General features: G+C 49.8%; 1 protein-coding gene and 2 pseudogenes across 3 annotated transcripts; 1 reads left to right on the top strand and 2 right to left on the bottom strand.

Moving 5' to 3' along the window:
• Positions 1 to 758: 758 nt before the first annotated feature.
• LOC100467847 lies at positions 759 to 2,572 on the bottom strand (annotated as a pseudogene).
• A 7,530-nt stretch (positions 2,573 to 10,102) lies between these two features.
• Positions 10,103 to 10,335, bottom strand: LOC109490053 (annotated as a pseudogene).
• A 3,816-nt stretch (positions 10,336 to 14,151) lies between these two features.
• CLEC4G (C-type lectin domain family 4 member G) lies at positions 14,152 to 17,372 on the top strand. Of its 3 annotated transcripts, none has more exons than XM_019802485.2 (9): positions 14,152 to 14,224; positions 14,550 to 14,651; positions 15,012 to 15,065; positions 15,257 to 15,319; positions 15,463 to 15,567; positions 15,888 to 15,977; positions 16,185 to 16,333; positions 16,450 to 16,565; positions 16,802 to 17,372. In XM_019802485.2, the coding sequence occupies exons 1-9, from the start codon at positions 14,170 to 14,172 to the stop codon at positions 16,851 to 16,853; spliced, it is 786 nt and encodes a 261-aa protein (XP_019658044.1). In that variant the 5' UTR covers positions 14,152 to 14,169; the 3' UTR covers positions 16,854 to 17,372. The 3 variants fall into 3 exon arrangements, with proteins under 3 accessions (XP_019658044.1, XP_002921952.1, XP_011226630.1); XM_002921906.4 differs by having other exon boundaries at positions 16,827 to 17,372; XM_011228328.3 differs by lacking the exon at positions 15,257 to 15,319 and having other exon boundaries at positions 16,827 to 17,372.
• The last annotated feature ends 616 nt before the right edge of the window (positions 17,373 to 17,988 follow it).

Raw genomic sequence — 17,988 nt, forward strand, 5'->3', positions numbered from 1 at the left:
TATGTTTCCTCTTGTTCCTTTTTTTTTTTTAATTTTTTTAAAAGATTTTATTCATTTATGTGACAGAGAGATAGCCAGCGAGAGAGGGAACACAGCAGGGGAGTGGGAGAGGAAGAAGCAGGCTCCTGGCGGAGGAGCCCGATGTGGGACTCGATCCCGGAACGCCGGGATCACGCCCTGAGCCGAAGGCAGACGCTTAACGACTGCGCTACTCAGGCGCCCTTAATTTTAATTTTTTAAAATATTTATTTATTTATTTATTTGAGAGAGAGAGAGAACATGGACGGGTGGGGAGGGGCAGAGGGAGAAGGAGAAACAGACTCCCCGCTGAGCAGGGAGCCCAACACAGGGATCAATCCCGGGACTCCTGGATCCCTGAGGTCATGACCTGAGCCAAAGGCAGACGCATAACCGCGTAACCGACTGAGCCATCCACCCACTCCCTTCATAGATCAATCTTGCTTCACCCTTTAGTGAGTCCAGAAGTTAAATCCCTAGGACCTTCTCGATAAATAATCATGGCTGCAACATACTGTCAACCTTGAGTCTTCCGTTCCCATATTTATAGGTCTTATTTATTTTTATTTTCTTAGTGCGAGAGGGGCATCTTTATTTTGTTCTTGACTTTGTAAAAAATAGTTCTCAGAATTCACTCTTAAGGAAGACAGTTCTGTGGGTTCCGGAAATCGCTGCTTATCAAATTAAGGAAGTTTTATTCTGTTCTTTGTTTACCAAGCATTTGTTTTCTTGTGTTTGGCTTTTTTTTTTTTTTTAATGAAGAATGAGGGTTGAATAGAAACCTCTTGTAGTGTGGAGGAGGCAAAAAATACATTGTGGAAGGAGACAGAACAGGTGGTACCATGCCTATAAAGCTTCCAGACGAGTAAAACCACCCAACACATTGTCAAATACCTCCGTAAAGTTGTTCTAACACAGTAAGCACCGAGTTTGAGAGGGCAGTTGCCCCGGGGAAGGAAAGAGAGAGATCAGACCTGAGAAGCTACATGGCATTGTCAGTTACAACTCCCCCGCCCCGCACTGAAAAGTTTGTATTGGCTTTCTGGATAGACACAGGAATTTATTTGCCGGGGACGATGAGCCCATCGTACTTCTGATGGAACCAGTGCTTGACCTCCCCTTTGCCGATTCCGTGTCTGGCCCCCGTGCGGCCCGATCTTGTCTGCTGCAGAAGCCCGGCCTGGTTAGCACTGCACAGTAGTCCAGGCTGCACATACACCCATGCTTGCATCACAGCTGATCCCCAGATCCATGTGCTCCTGGATCCGGAACCCAAAGTTTCCAGTATGGGAGAAGCTATTTTTTTCTCAACTCGTACTCCCCCAGCTTTAGACCTCTGTCCGGGATTCCTTCCGCCTTGGCCCCACGGACTGTGCAGTGGGTGGCCACCGTTTCATCTCTCCTGCTGCCAAACGGTCTGATGGCGCTTCTAGGGCTGGTGGCACGTGGGGGGCTGGCCTCGGCACTGCTCCAGCACCCTTGTCCTGGGTCAGTCTGTCTCTGCTTTCCCCCACACAGATGTTGAGGAAGAGCTTATAGACGTGAAGTCCCCCCACGGGGTTCTCCTTTTCACCTTGGTCCCCCATGGTGGAGAACAGGAAGAGAAAGTACAATTTATTTCCTTTTAAGAGGATCTGAAATATGTAAAGAAGTCAAAACTTTGTAAAGCTGAGAGGAAATCATGTGGGTTTCCATGTTTTTTGTTTTTCTGCATACCTTTGTGTGTGCTTAATTTTTTTTTCCACAATAAAAAAGCCAAGCCCAAACTAACAGCAACAACCAATGCATAACATACCCTTTGCACCGAGCTAGGTTCCCCGGTGGGTAGCGAGCCTCCCGTCCCTGGAGAGAATCAAAACCACAGAGAGATCTTAGCCTTGGAGCTGAATCCTGTGACTTCTGCCTTCTTTCCACACTAGCCCAAACCCCTTGTCCCTGCTTTTCAAGTCCTTGTGTGACCTGGCCCCAGCTGACACTCCAGCCCTGGACTACTGGCCTTGAGTTAGTCTCAGCCTCTCCAAGAGTCCCACTCCCAAACTTTGCATATACTACTATCTCTCTCATACACCCATCTCCAGAATAGTTCTGACTCCCCCAGGCATCACCTCCTCCAGAAAGCCCTCCCAGATGCTCTAGGCTGAGTCAGATGCCTCCAGTGGTCTTCATATCCCCTCTGCTTCCTAGAACGTTACATTTTTTTCAAATCCCTGGTCACATGTTCCGCGCCCCCCCCCCCGAAATGGGTCTCTCCTCTGTTCTGGGCTAGGACAACTGATGAAAGGTCTGTGGCCATCCTCGTGCCACGAAACTCTGTTCCCTTTTAATTCCCCTGACAGTGAATTCTGGGCCTGGGACAGGGCTGGACAGCTTCCCCTGGCTCTCCAAGTCATCTTCAGCTACAGGCATATAGAAAAGAGACCCACCTTCCTGTCTCTTTGCCTTTGCCTTGGCTGTGCCCTCTGCCTGGCAGACCCTTTTTCTATCAACAACGGACGAGTCCTCCATGCCCACGTCCAATGCTACCACTTCCAGAAAACCACCTCTGCGCCCCCAAACGCACTCACTGTTTCTGCCTCCATAAGGGGCTGATGAATCAATGCCACCTACGTCCTTTCCCAAGAACAGATTCTGATGAGGTTGTGCAATCCTTGCGGCTTTTTTTTTTTTTCCCTGCTTCCTCCCACTGAGCCCACGCCCCTCCTGAGTACTGCTGTCCTGGAGAGCCCCAGCAGGAGGGCGTGCCCTCCCAGAAAGTTCTGGCCCACAGTAAGATCCTGCTGCTAAGTCAGCGGTGTGTGTGTTGACGTGGGCTCCGTTTCTGATGATGAACGCAAGATGTGTCCTGTGTCTTAGGATAAGGGGACTTCTAGGAAGAGGAGCAGGACCCTCCCGTTATTTGAGAAGTAACATTCCTCAGCCCTGAATTGTCCTCTGAGCCCTGCTGACTTTTAAGGTCTGACTTCTCCCCCTCCTATACCACAGGCATCTGCTCTGATGTGCATGACACACGTTCTGAAATAGACGTCCTTGGTGTGGTTGTGTGAGATTCACATTAATGTCGTGGCACTATGGGTCTCAAGGGCTGCTTCCTGAGACCCTAGGCTACTGAGATCTAGACACTAGATCTTTTTTTTTAAATTTTATTTATTTATTTGAGAGAGAGAGAGGGAGAGCACAGAGAGAGAAGGAGAAGCAGACTCCCAGCTGAGCAGGGAGCCCTATGTGGGGCTTGATCCCAGGACCCTGAGATCACCACCTGAGCCAAAGGCAGACGCTTAAGCAACTGAGCCCCCTGAGAGCCCCCAGACACTAGTTCGTTTCAGAGTTGTGTAGCCATCAAGTATGACTTAGTGATGAGCCATGAAAACCACGGTAAGGAAAATGGAAAGACTAGCCATCAGCTGGGAGACACCTGCCTCTGTTCTTGGTAATACACAGAGAACTTCTGTAAATTAATAAGAAAAGACAGACCACTTTCTAGAAAAAGATGAAGGATACAACCAATTTACAGGAAAGCAAACCGGAAGAGTGAATCAGCATACAACAGACACTCAAAATTTCAGGAGAAACAGAATCTGAAGCCACAACGAAACTCAATGAGAAGCAGTCCAAGCAGTTCAAAGACTTTTTTTAACAAAGGGGGGAAAAGAGAGGAGGAGAACAGGAGACTGGACATGAAGGACTTAAGGATTTCACTTCGTAATAAATTAGTTTTTGAAAACAAACACTGGGGGCTCCTGAGTGGTGCAGTCGGTTTAAGTGTCTGACTGTTGATTTCAGCTCAGGTTTGAGCCCCACATGGGGTGTAGAGATTACTTAAAAATAAAATCTTTTTAAAAAATAAGATATTTTTAAAAATAAGACAAAAGCGGAGCGGAGTGGAGACTTTTTTTTTTTAATGAAGGGTGAAATAATTGAAGGAAAAAAATTAGCAACAGTGAGTTGAGCTGTTTTAAGCAAATTTTAAGTGCTTTTTAACATATTAATGCACATAAGCTTGTAACGGTCCAGGGAGATAGGAACTAATATTGCAGACTGGGAACCGGGACTTGGGGGGCTCCTCCGAAGATTAGACAGCTCGGGAATGGGAGAGCTGGGGTTTCCACACAGGCGGTTTGACTCCCAATTGGTAAACAATACCATGTCTTTAAACCAAAAATAGCAGAAAGAATAAATAAAACCCATATTTGAGAAAAGGACTAGTGAACAGGATACACCTGAGATAAGCCTGGAAGGAGAAAGAAGATACAGCAAAATAGAGCAGCAATGAGAGTAATTGTAAGGAAAGCAGAATGTGTGCCTGTATGGCCAGAAAATTAAAGAACTGGGAGAAACAGCTTCTTAACAAAGTGTGACCCAAATAAAAACAGAATTTTGTAAAATGCAGCTTAAAATATTGATCCTTCTTTTGTTGTCTTTTTTTTTTTTTAATAGGCTCCATGCCCAGCGTGGGGCTTGAACTCACGACCCTGAGATCAAGCATCACAAGCTCCACCGACTGAGCCAGCCAGGTGCCCCTGTTGTTTGTCTTCTTGATATTTTGACTAAGGAAACCTTCCCACCTGGGTTTTTTCCCCAAAGTTTTGCTTTTCAAATATTTAGGTTTAGACCCACCCAAGCAGGGATTGGCTGTCTTATCCACCATTACGTTGCCAGGACCTTCAACAGAGCCTGGCACACAGTAGGTACTCAAATCTCTGTTAAATGAATTAATGAGGAAATGCTGTGTGGGAGACCTAAGAGCATGAGTACCAGGGATGGGGAGGTATCAGGCCACATGCCCATGTAAGGAATAGAATCTTCTTCCTGCGAAGAAACACAGCATTGGCCTGTGGGTATCTGGACCCAGAAGGCTGTCTCTTTCATTCACTGGTCAGACCGTGGGCACCAGTCTTCAGTAGCGCCACCGTATGTTTGGAGGAGGAACTGCAGGAGGGGACAGATAGAACCAGTTTCCGTTTGAGGCCGGGAAGCCTTTCCGTTCCCTCTCCTCCGACATTTGGTTTTTAGGGCTCCTAAAGATTCTTGGACAATTCAAGAGAAAAGAGAGATAATCTGAGATGCCTGCTCATAAATAAAGGGAGAAAGCCACTAATTACAGGCACCTGGGTGGCTCAGTCAGTTCAGTGTCTTGATCTCAAGAGTGTGGGTTCAAGGAGCACCTGGGTGGCTCAGAAGGTTAAGTCTCTGCCTTTGGTTCATGTCATGATCCCAGGGTCCTGGGATCAAGCCCCGCATTGGGCTCCCTGCTTGGCTAGGGGAACCTGCCTCTCCCACTTCCCCTGCTTGTGTGCTCTCCCATTCTCTCTCTCTGTCAAATAAATAAATAAATAAAATCTTAAAAAAAAAAAAAAAGAGTGTGAGTTCAAGCCCCACACTAGGCTCTATGCTGGGTGTGGAGCCTACTTAAAAAAAAAAAAAGCCACTAATTAGAAAAAGAAATGAGGGGGCGCCTGGGTGGCACAGCGGTTAAGCGTCTGCCTTCGGCTCAGGGCGTGATCCTGGCTTTATGGGATCGAGCCCCACATCAGGCTNCCTCCACTATGAGCCTGCTTCTTCCTCTCCCACTCCCCCTGCTTGTGTTCCCTCTCTCGCTGGCTGTCTCTATCTCTGTCGAATAAATAAATAAAATCTTTAAAAAAAAAAAAAAGAAAGAAAAAGAAATGAATTTATGGAACATTTCATTCTAGGAATGTGGTGACTGCAATTCTCAGTTTGATGTCTGACTTCTGTGAGAGCTAAGATTTCGGTTTCACCTTCTTCACTATATTCACAGCTCCCAGGACCATGTCTGGCACCTAGGAGTCATTAAATGGATGTTTGTGAAATCAGCGAGAGTAACTCTGTGAGTTTATCCTTGCTCACCACACATTAGCCACATTTTCCTTACAAGCCAGAACATTCTCATCTCCACACAGTTCCCTCTGGCTGGCATGTGCTTCTTCCAGTATGTTCAGGGCTATTCCCTTGCTTCATTTAGATCTCTGCTTAAATGTTTCCCTTCCCTTCCTTCCTTTCTGGGTTTACTGAAATACGGTTCACATACCATACAATTCACCCTTACCATCCAATGGTTTTTATTATAGTCACATGATGTGTATCCATCATCACAACCAATGTAAGAGCATTTCATAAGGGGTGCCCGGGTGGCTCAGTGGGTTAAGCATCCGTCTTTGGCTCAGGTCATAATCCTGGAGTCCCAGGACCGAGTCCCACATCAGGGCTCCCTGCAGGGAGCCTGCTTCTCCCTCTGACCCTCCCCCCTCTCATGCTCTCTCTCTCTCATTCTCTCTCAAATAAATAAATAAAATCTTAAAAAAAAAGAACATTTCATAATCCCGAAGAGAAACCCTGTACTCCTAACCATCACCAGTTTCTCCCACGACTCCCAGCCCCTGGCAACCACAAACCTAGTTTTTGCCTCAATAGATCTGCCTATTCTGGACATTTCCTATGAATGTGGTCATACAATCTGGGGCCTTCTGTCTCTGGCTTCTTTCATTTAGCACCGTGTTTTGAGTTTCACCCACATTCCAGCACATATCAGTGTTTCATTCTTTTTCTTTCTTTTTTTAAAAGATTTTATTTATTTGAGAGAGAGCGAGCACAAGGAAGAACAGGGAGAGGGACAAGCAGACTCTGTGCTGAGCATGGAGCCCGATATCCCCTGAGATTCTGACCTGAGCCAGAATCAAGAGTCAGAGGCTTAATCGACTGAGTCACACAGGTGCCTCAGGGCTCCGTTCCTTTTTGTGGCCGAATAATATTCCATTGAATGGATATACCACATTTTATTTATCCATTCACCAGTTAGTGGACATTTGGCTCAGTTCCACTTTTGGGCTATTAGGAATCATGCTGTTGGGGCGCCTGGGTGGCAGAGTTGTTAAGCATCTGCCTTCGGCTCAGGGCGTGATCCTGGCGTTCTGGGATCGAGCCCCACATCAGGTTCCCTGCTCTGCTGGGAGCCTGCTTCTTCCTCTCCCACTCCCTGTGCTTGGGTTCCCTCTCTCGCTGGATGTCTCTATCTGTCAAATAAATAAATAAAGTCTTAAAAAAAAATAATCATGCTGCTGTGAACATTCATGGTCAAGTTTTTGTGTGGATACCTTTTCAATTCCCTTAGGTAGATACCTAGGAGTGGAACTGCTGGGTCACGTGGTCATTCTAAGTTGAACTGTTTGAGGAACTGCCAAACTGTTTTCCAAAGAAATGGTGCTTTTTCAGAAAGGACTTTTCTGACCATCCTACCCAAAATAGCTGCCCCAAATCACATCTCCCTCCTCTGTATTATCCCTGAGGGGACAGCACAGTATGACATATATATTTATCACTCTGACATGATAAGACCTGGTGCATATGTGTTCATTCATTTATTGTCTTCCCTTCCACGCGATTGCAATCTCCACAAAATCAAATCTTTTTGCCAATTTTGTACCTTGCTGAACCTCCAGTGCCTAGAAAAGTGCTTGACATTGAGTAGCCCATGAACTATATGAGGTGTCCCAGAAGCCACAGGAAGGAGGATGTGGCCACTCAAGTAAACATACCCCAGAGAAATCCACCAGAAATCCACCATCTGGGTTCCGTGAGGAAGCGGTTGGCGCAGGGAAGCCCCAGCACTGGGGAAGCTGTGGGGTCAAAGGCCAGATGGTTGTGTTGAGCCCTGAGTTGGGGCTGAGACGCTGGAGTCACACTTCCAAGAATGCTGATGTTGGAAGTAAAAAAGAGCTGCCTGTCCTCGGTCGGGAAACGTTCTCTGACACGCCAGGTGCCCTCCCGGGACGCCTGGGGAAAGCAGACCCCCTCCCGGCTCATCCCAGACTCCATCACAACTGCTGCGTCCGCCTGGGGTCCAACGGTGCGGTTGTCAAGGTTGAAGGCTGTTTCAGTTATCTGTTGCACCATAACAAGCTATCCCACAAATCGGTGGCTTAAAACACAGCAATCTGTAATTTTTCCTAATTCCGTGGGTTGACTGCTGTGGTTCCTTTCCTGGCCTTGCTATGAATCAGCTGGGTTGTTGGAGTCGCATGGAAAACAGCAGGAAGGGCCAAGAGGAGCTCTGGTGCTGGAGGCCGGCTGGACCGCTTTCCCGTCCTCGATGGCCTGTCATCTGCACAAAACTAAGCCAGGTTCTCTAAGCAGGCAGCCGGCAGCATCCCAGGAGCATAAAGGCAGAAGCCGCAAGGTATCCTGGGGTCAAGGCTGGTAAGTCACGTGGAATTACTGCTATATGTTGATTGGTTAAAGCAAGTCACGGGATCAAGGCACATTCCCGCGGGATTGAGAATAGACTCCACTTCCGGTTGGGAGAAAGAACGGTTCTGTCCGGAGACACCGGTGTAGCCAAGAGTGAGGAATTTGTGGCCAGGATTTTTCAGTCTCGCAGGGTAACTGAGAGAAGAGTAGCTGTAGCGGGAGCTACATGACCTTGGATCAGAGCACCACCGCTTCCTGGCTGGGGGGATTCAGCGAGCCACGTGTCCTCTCCGAGCTTCGGGTTCCTGCCCATCTCATAGAAGCAATCTAGCGTTATCATCATGTTGATAATCATCTTTTTAGGTTACCTCCCAGGAAAACGAGTTACAAATCCACAGTTCTTAAATCTTTTCCGACAGACTCTGTCCCTGAACATGGATAATTTCATTTACCAGGGGTTCCAGTTGACTTTGGATGGCAACGAGGAGCGAGGATGAGCAGGTCAACGACAAGAACAGCTGCCTCTTACGGATCCCTGCCAGGCTGTACGTGTTACTCTGCCGATCTCCTGACACACACTGAGAGTCTTTGGACGACCCCAGAAGCAGAGCTTAGGACTTTGAAATTTTGTAGTTGACGTGGGAGGTGATTCTAGAGGCCCCAAGAGGAAACTAAGGAAACGGCCAGGGAGGAGAAAGAGTCCGTTGAGGGTGTGTTCATGGGCAGGTACTGCTGTGTGCAACTGGAGCTCAGTCCCCCCGGGCACGTCTGGGAGACAGTGGAACACACGACTCAGAGTTACCCTAACCCACAGCATTACGTCTCTTGCACGTCCAGCCTGCCCTCCACTTGGGTGAGAGCAAAAAAACCCCTCAGGCCAAGAGTTCCGGGAGTTTACAATAAGAGAGGTGAATGCCAACGGAATGTGGACAGGGCACGGACAACCCTTTACTATTTCCATTTTGTAGAGGAGGAACTCAAGGCTTACAGTGACGCAGCCAAGAATCAACCCCAGGCTTTTTTTTTTTTTCTCTCTCCAGAGCCTTGCTCTTTACCGCTCTGCTATACCTTTTAAGACTTTGAGTTGCCTCTAGTTTAACAGTGTTTCAAACTAGTATGCCACCCCCCCAATGAACTTCAATGATACCATCTCACACCGTTTACAAAATTAACTCAAACGGGATCAAAGATCTAAGTGTAAAACCCAATACTATAAAATTTCTGGGAAAAACATAGNAATGAACTTCAATGATACCATCTCACACCTTTTATAAAATTAACTCAAACGGGATCAAAGATCTAAGTGTAAAACCCAATACTATAAAATTTCTGGGAAAAACATAGGGGAAATTTTTAAATTGGGCAAAGATATCCTAGGTAGAACACCAAAAGCAAAATCCATGAAAGAAAACTAGATAAATTGGGAAATACAAAACTTTGGTCTTTGAAAGACATTGTTAAGAGAATGAGAGAAAAAAACCACAGACTAGGGGTAAAGATTGGAAAGCCACATATCTGATAAAAGATTGTTACCAGAATATATAAATAACTCTCAAAACAATAGGAAAAAAAGCAACCCATTTTTTAAAAAACACTCATAATTGAAGTGGTTTTTTTTTTTTAGATTTTATTTATTTATTTGACAGAGAGGGAGACAGCCAGCGAGAGAGGGAACACAAGCAGGGGGAGTGGGAGAGGAAGAAGTAGGCTCCCAGCGGAGGAGCCTGATGCGGGGCTCCATCCCAGAACACTGGGATCACGCCCTGAGCCGAAGGCAGACGCTTAACAACTGAGCCACCCAAGAGCCCCTGAAGTGCTTTATTTTATGTACAATGAGTTAGCATGAAGGTAGTTAAGGTAGGTCTCTTGGAAAGAAGTTCACTTAATCCAATTTAGTGAAGCCTGTATCCTTTACATACTGACGGAGTCACTGGCAGCACATAATGAGGCCATATTTCCAGATCAGATGGTGCTGGTTTGAGCAGACACAGCGAGAATGACAACCTTGGCCACACTTCCTTGGATGGCTCCAGGAGAGCTGCTGGTGACCCATCTCGCTCTCTCACATGGAACAAGGCAACCCATTTCTCTAAATGAGCAAAAGATCCGAAGAAGAGAGAGCTCACCAGAGAAAATAGGTAGCAAGGAAGCATATGAAAGATGTTCCACGTCATTGATCATCAGGGGAATGCCAGTTAAAAATCACACTATGCAAATAAGAGAATGGCCAAATTAAAAGACTGACCATGCCACGTGCTGATAAGAATATGGGAAGAGGGGCGCCTGGGTGGCTCAGTCGTTAAGTGTCTGCCTTCGGCTCAGGGCAGGATCCCAGCATTCTGGGATCGAGCCCCACATCAGGCTCCTCCGCTATGAGCCTGCTTCTTCCTCTCCCACTCCCCGCTTGTGTTCCCTCTCTTGCTGGCTGTCTCTCTCTCTGTCAAATAAATAAATAAAATCTTAAAAAAAAAAAGAATGTGGGAAGAAACGGAACTCTGACTCATGGCTGGTGGGAATGAAAAATGGCTCAGTCATTTTGGAAGATAGTTTGGCAGTTTCTTAAAAAACGAAACCTACCATATAATGCAATCATCCAGTCCTAGGTATAGAACCAAGAGAAATGAGAGCATATATGCACAAAAATACTTGCTCACAAAAGTTCACAGCAGTTTTATTCATGATAGCCTGTAGCTGGAAACAGCCCAAATGTCCACCAGCATGTGAATATATAATCTAACTGGCATATCCATGCAACCAAATTTTACCCAGCAGTAGGAAGGAATGAAGTGTTCATGCAACGACATGGATGAATTTCGGGATAATTACGCTGAGCGAATGAAGCTGGTCTCAAGAGGCTACGTGCTGTATGGTGCCATTTATACAAAATTCTAGAGAATGCAAACAAATCTAAAGACAAAAAGCAGATCAGTGGTAGCTGGGGGATAACGAGGGAGGCTTACCAATCGACACAGGAAACTTTGTGTGGTGATGGTTGCATTCACCATCCAGATTGTGGTGGTTTCATGGGTTAATCAAAACTCATCAAACTGTACACTTTAAATCTGTACAGTTTAGGGACACCTGGGTGGCTCAGTTGGTTGAGTGTCTGACTTCAGCTTGGGTCATGATCCCAGGGTCCTAGGATCGATCCCCTCGTCGGGCTCCCTGCTCAGCGGGGAGTCTGCTTCTCCCTCTCCTCCTGCTCCTCCCTGCCCCACTCATTCCCTCTCTCTCTCCCTCTCAAATAAAATCATAAAAAAAAATCACAATCTCTTGACTTAAAACCATGGGGTCTTAGACGCCTGTTATCTGTGAACAGGACCAAGATCATTTCTAAAGGAAACCTTTGTGTCTGTCATTGAAAATTCCTGCAGGGTGTGTGTGTGTGACTGCCAGGGATAGATGCCTCCCAGTATCCACTGAAGCCCATGGCTAGCCCCAACTGGTGTTCCACGCTGGTCCAGTCATACAGGACCACGCCAATGTCTAGTAAATGGAGACTCCATCCCATTAAATAATATCCTGGGCTTGTATGTAAATTAAATATGTCACAGTACATTCACAGCTGTCTTCGACATATATAATGAATTGGGTAACAAAAGCTTTATCACCTGTTGATGCTAAAGATGGAGAAATGGGGTACCAAGAGAGTAAATGATTTGCCTGAGGTTATCATCTGGTTCACTGGTGACATTTTACATGTCCTGATTCCACATGAGGCATAGTTTCTCCCACTGTACTTAAATGATTTCCTCTCGGCTCAGGATTCTCATTTAGAGAGAGCGAGTGCCAGGGACAGACCCCTCCCAGGTACCCACCAAAGCCCGTGGCTCCACCCTCACTCAGCCAGCTTCTCTCTGTGGTCTCAAACTCACTGCTTCCAGAAACATGCTAAGAGCACCCCAACAGTAGGGACGGCCATTCACTTTGAGTTAAGGCAAGCTTGCTTTCCCTAAAACCACACCTGACCACGAAGCTGTCCACCTTGGCCCAGTGGTAGAAAATTGCTACTGTATTTATGGAAAGTTCAATGGGAACTTGGTCTACACATTTGTTGGAGAGATTCCTCTGAAAGATTTTATTTATTTGAGAAAGAGAGAACATGAGTCAGGGGAAGAGCAGAGGAGAGAGATAAGCAGACTCCCTGCTGAACAGGGGACTTCATACAGGGCTCAATCCCAGGACCCCAGGATCATGACCTGAGCGAAAGGCAGAAGCTTAACCGACTGAGCCACCCAGGCCATCCTCTATCTTTTCATCTTCTTTTATCACGTCTGTCTCTCTCATTTCTTTCTGGAACAAGGTGGAAGCTAGGCATTGAATAAATTGCTTTTAAAGATTTTATTTACTTATTAGACAGAGAGAGCAGGAGCAGGGGAGCAGAGTTAGAGAGAGAAGCAGACTCCCTGCTGAGCAGGGAGCCTGACGTGGCGCTTGATCACAGGACGCTGGGATCATGACCCGAGCTGAACGCAGACGCCTAACAGACTGAGCCACCCAGGTGCCCCCATTGAATAAATTTTTTAAATAAAAGGCGGATAATGTTTGTTATTTCTGAGGGTTGTTGAGAGGATTTGGGAAGGTGGGATGTGTTCACACACCTACAAGAGGGCTGGAATGTGGGTAGTGCTTGATAAAAAAAATAGTAATATTTGTCCTTCTTAGTGAGGCCCACCCACCAGCCACTGCCCCAGCCCCAGCCCCCCAAGCCTTTTTTTTTTTCCTGCTTGACTTTTCCTTCCATTTTTTATCTCACGGCACTTATGACTTGTTAATATATGACATTAGGGTTCTCACCCTCAGCATTATTGACACTGGGGGTGGGTCATTCCTCGCTGTGGGGGGCTGTCCTGTGTGTTAGGGGTGTTTAGCAGCATCCCTGGTCTCCACCCCCTTGATGTCAGTAGCACCTACCCACCCAGAATGCGATAAGCACAAATGTCTCCAGACACTGCCCAATGTCTCCCAGGGGGCATACTCATCCCGGTTGAGAACCGCTACACTATACAACTTACTTTTTCATTATATTCATTATTTATTTGTCTGTCTCTCTCTACCCCCACCTAGAATGTGTGCTCTGAGAAGGAAGGGATTTGCTTCTTTGGGGCATTGATGTACACCCAGTTCCTAGATCGATGCCTGGCACACGGTAGCTGTCCAATATTCACTGAAAGAATGAATGAACATTTAGTGGGTTTTGTGCCCGGGGATGGTGCCAGGGTTTGGCGTGCATAACCTCATGTCTTTATCTCAGCATCCTTTGGAGGGAGGACCTGTCACTGTCCCCCTTTGCACAGAGGAGAAAAACCGAGGCTTCTTGAAGTTACATACATACACCCCCACTTGCCCACCCAATAACAGAGTCCAGAAGCTTAGCTGGCCACCACCCAACAAACGTCTATGTTCTCCCTCTGTCTAAGAAGGATTGAATGAAGGTCAGGGTCAGCTTCGGCCTCCAGGAACCTGCAGAGAAGTTGAGGAGGGAAGGTGAGCTGGCCCCGGGAGGACCAGGCCTGAGGGGGCTTTCTCAGGAACCCTCTGGAAGGGGCCAGAACTTGGCTGGGTAGAGCCGGTTCCTCTCAGGAGGAAGCCTGGCCCCAGACCTATAAGAGATGGGGGTGAGCTCCAAAATGAAGCCCCCAGCACCAGTCTGGAGATGTTGCTGCAGCTGCCTGGCTAGGGAGACTGCAACTGCACACACACATCCCCCTCCACTCCTTCTACCCTGCTCAACCCCCTTCATTCCTCACCTCTGACTCCATTTCCCCCATCCCACTTCATACTTACCCCTAAACCGGCCGAGACCAAAAAGGGCCCAGCCCTGTGATTGGTCTATGGGTCCCAATACCAGGAACTGAGAGGAAGGAGATGGGAAGGAAGGAAAAGAGTAGGCGGGACCAGGAGGGGGCTACATTTATATCTATGCCCAGGGCTGGGCGCCTGCTCACCATGGACACTGTCGGGTACAGCAAGTGGGGCGGCGGGCTTGAGGAAGTCCCTGGAGGTATGAGCAACGGGACTGCTTCACCAGCTTGGGTCTCTCTGGTCATTGGTTTGGGGTTTGCTGGGGGAAGTGAGGCGAACAGCCAAGAGGGGGTCCAAGTAGTGGGTGCAGGAGAGACACCAGAGGCGCCAGAACTAGCTGGACCTGGATTCTAATTCTAACTCTGCCACTTAGAGCTTGTGTGACCATGAACAAGTTACTTAACCTCTCTGAATCTCAGTTCCTTGGGAGGAACCCAAGAGCCCAGGGCTCTGTCCTCAGGGCCCAGAGACCCAGCGTGGTCCTGGTGCAGGAGGGACCCAGGAGTCCATCTGTGTTATCCCAGGGCACCAGGGACGCTGGGGACAGAGACTCCTCTTCCTGGGCCTGGTTCTGGTGGTAGCCACAGCCCTGTGGGCCCTCATTCTGAGCATCCTAGTTTCTAAAGGTGAGTGACCGTATAATGAGGGGAGGTTGTGTTAAGCCACCCTGGGGTCATAGACCTTCCCTCTATCTCAGGACGCAACAGCTGGGTCCCAGACCCCTGCCTGTGTCTGAGTGTGAACGCGTGTGAACAGAGTTTGTGCCCGTCTTTGGGCTGTGTGCACCCGCATGTGTATGTCTGTGTGCGCATGAATGTGTGTGCATGTCCCCATCCGTTTGTCTCCCCGGGGTGTGTGCACATCAAGTGCGCTGTATGCCTGCCCGCCCCTTCCGTGCGTCCCAAGACGGGGGTCCCTGCACTCCATGGGCGAGAGGACAGTTCCGGAGTCCCCGGGCCGCACCTGCAAGAGCCTTTTCTCCACAGCCTCCACAGAGCGAGGGGCGCTGCTTGGCCACCAGGACCTGCTGAGGACAAACGGTGCGTGCAGAACGGCTGCTCGTAGGCCCCCCGGAGTGTGCGGGGCCGGAGGGTTTAGGACCCTGGAGACAGGGTAGTGGGTGGGTGGGGACCCCTCGGTCCCGGGGGCTGGTCCCGAAGCGGGGAAGGGTGTCCTGCAAGTCCCCGCAGGTGACCTGGAGTGTTTGCGGGGCGGGTGGGGATCGTTCCAGCCTCGGAGCAGACGGCGGCGCTGGGTGCTTTGAACCGGGAGGTCCGAGCCTGCAACAGCTGCTGTGAGACTCGCGTGCTGGGGGCGGGGCTTGGGCCGGGATTGGAAGAGGAGAGCGGGGGCGGGGTTTGTGGCAGGTGGGGGCCCGACGAGGGGGTTACTGACATCCTGCGCCCGTCCTCCTCCCCTTTCCCCTCTCTTTCCCAGGCTTGGGGACACAGGCGCTGCTGCAGAGGGCACGCACCGAGCTCGGCGAGGCGCAGGCGAAGCTGATCCAGCAAGAGAGTGCCCTGAAAGAACTGAGCGATCGCGGTGAGAGCTGGACATTGCCTCGACACTGATCCCTCATCCTGGCTGTCACTCGACCCTTGATTCACGTACTGACACCTATCCTGGTTAGGGTTACCGCGACCCTATCTTGTGATCCTGACCTCTGACCGCTGGACTCTGATCTTGACTACAACTTCTAACCCCAACCGCGACTTGGCCCCGACCAGCTAGAACAGTCCTTGACCGTGATGTCATTCTTGACAATGATCCGGACCACGGACATGGATGTTGACCTTTAACCAATCATGACCCTATTCGTAACCCTGACCTGAACTATAATCTGAACTCCCTTGACTTCGCAGTGACCCAGAGCTTGGCTAAAGCGGGCAGGGACCGCGAGGACATCCGCAGTGAGCTGTTCAGGGCTCTGGAGGCCATCCGGCTGGGGAACAGTGAGCAATACAGAGGGGAGAGAGGGAGGGGACAAGTGGACCCCACCTGTGGGCCTTGGGGTTCCTTGCTCCGCCCTATCCTGCCCCTTGACCTTGGCCTGTTCTCTGTGCCTCCGCCCCTAGACCTCGGGGGTCCACCTCCCCCCAGTTTTTCCCCTCTGCTCTACCAGGGAGCAGTTCACGTCTTTGACTCTCGCCACCCCACAGGCTCCTGTGAGGAGTGCCCCGCATCCTGGCTGCCCTTCCAGGGCTCCTGCTACCTTTTCTCCGTCGAGCGGGCCACGTGGGAGGAGTCGCAGCGCCAGTGCGCGGGTGCAGGCGCGCACTTGGTGATTGTTGGGGACCTGGAAGAGCAGGTGCGCAGCCCCCAACAGTCCCAGGCGGGAGGCGGGAGGCGGAATTCACCTGAGGGGGCATGGCGGGGGAGAGGGGCGAGGCCGGCTCAGCTGGCTGGGTCTCCTTTCCCGCGCAGGGCTTTCTGAGTCGGAACACTCGAGGCCGAGGTTACTGGCTGGGCCTGAGGGCGGTGCGCCGCGCGCGCAAGATCCAGGGCTACCAGTGGGTAGACGGAGTCCCGCTCAGCTTCAGGTGAGGGAAGGGACTTGGGGAGAGGGACAGGTCAGCACCTGCGGGAAGTGCTTTGGCCAGATCTCAGGGACTCGGTTGGGATGGGCAGGCCAGACCCCAGGACCTGGCTGAGGGTTAAATTCCGGGAGTTAGAAAGTTATATCCCAGGTGCATGCTCAAATTAGACCCTCAGGGTGTCTAGTTTAGACCAAGGGTAGATCCTCAGGGCTGGACGCCGGGGCCATCCTGACTCCCAGAAACAACCCCGACAAACCACTGCAGCCACTGGAACGTGGGGGAGCCCAATGACTCTTTGGGGCGTGAGGACTGCGCTATGATGCTACGCACAGGGATGTGGAACGACGCACCGTGCGACAACGAGAGGGACAACTGGATCTGTGAGAAGAGGCGCAGCTGCTGACCCCGCCCAGTGCCCGCAAACCTTACCCACGCCTCCCCTCACCCCAGGGCGATCGCTTGAGCTGTTCACCGTCCTAGCGCCGCCCACCGCCATGGGATTTTTTCCCCCTCTACCCGTGACTACTGAGAACCGTCCCGCCCAACCCAACACAGGCACTGGGACCTCCACTCCAACCTCACCGCGAGCCCTCACACAGACATAACCTAGCCTCCACCCCCACCCAAATCCCGGCTCCTGGGCCGGACCACGGACCCCACCCACCTCCCTAACGAAAGCAAGCCAACTCAAGGAGAGAGCTGTTGGTTTTCTTGCATTCTCCCCCAAACTGGGAGGCCTCACAGATACGGGTTTTGGGAGCTGTCTTCGCAGCCCTAGGAGGAAGCATCAATAAATGCTTGAGAAATGAATCTTGGTTCGTGGCTTTGATGAGCTGTTCTAAATTTTATCCCAGAGACCCTAATATTAGCCCTGTGAGTGACCCTGACCTCTCTAAGTGATCTTCTGGCCCTGTGATGCCCCAAAACTCGGTGAGTACCCTGCACTTGGCCAGGACGGCTGTAGGGCAGTAGGGACACAGGAATGATTCAGACCCAGTGCTCCCCCCACCCCTTCTGATCTAGCCGGGCACAGGAAAAATGTGACCAGTGCCTCAAAGGAGGAATACACGAATGCCACGTCATACATTTGGAGAAGTTACAACTCCAGGGGAGGAACTGTGCTAGAATTCTGCAGGGGTGACCCCTCCTTGAGGAGATTGTCACCCCATCGTGGAGATTTGACCATCTGAGACAAGGTCCTGAGGCAGGGAGGAGAGGGGCTGCCTGGAACTGAGGAGTAGGTCCCTCTGTCTTAGCCAGCTAGGTTCTGTGACCACTGGGTGGAGCGATCAGGAAATATCCCATTGTTTCTCGAAAAGTCCATCTTCTCTGGGATATATTTCCTGATCGAGAAGATGGACTTTTCGAGAAACAATGGGATTTGTAAGCAGAGGGTGTTGGGATGTGTGAAGTATGGCTGAACTCT

Source organism: Ailuropoda melanoleuca, chromosome 4, assembly GCF_002007445.2.
Source record: "Ailuropoda melanoleuca isolate Jingjing chromosome 4, ASM200744v2, whole genome shotgun sequence".
In the NCBI taxonomy this organism is placed as follows: Eukaryota; Metazoa; Chordata; class Mammalia; order Carnivora; family Ursidae; genus Ailuropoda; species Ailuropoda melanoleuca.

What these genes read in the sequence shown, in the direction of transcription:
- CLEC4G (XM_002921906.4), top strand. Translation starts at nt 14,170, where the DNA reads ATGGACACTGTCGGGTACAGCAAGTGGGGCGGCGGGCTTGAGGAAGTC. An exon ending in GGACCTGCTGAGGACAAACG is followed by an intron (nt 15,066 to 15,256) that starts GTGCGTGCAGAA and finishes GGATCGTTCCAG; the next exon opens with CCTCGGAGCAGACGGCGGCG. An exon ending in GGAGTCCCGCTCAGCTTCAG is followed by an intron (nt 16,566 to 16,826) that starts GTGAGGGAAGGG and finishes AAACCACTGCAG; the next exon opens with CCACTGGAACGTGGGGGAGC.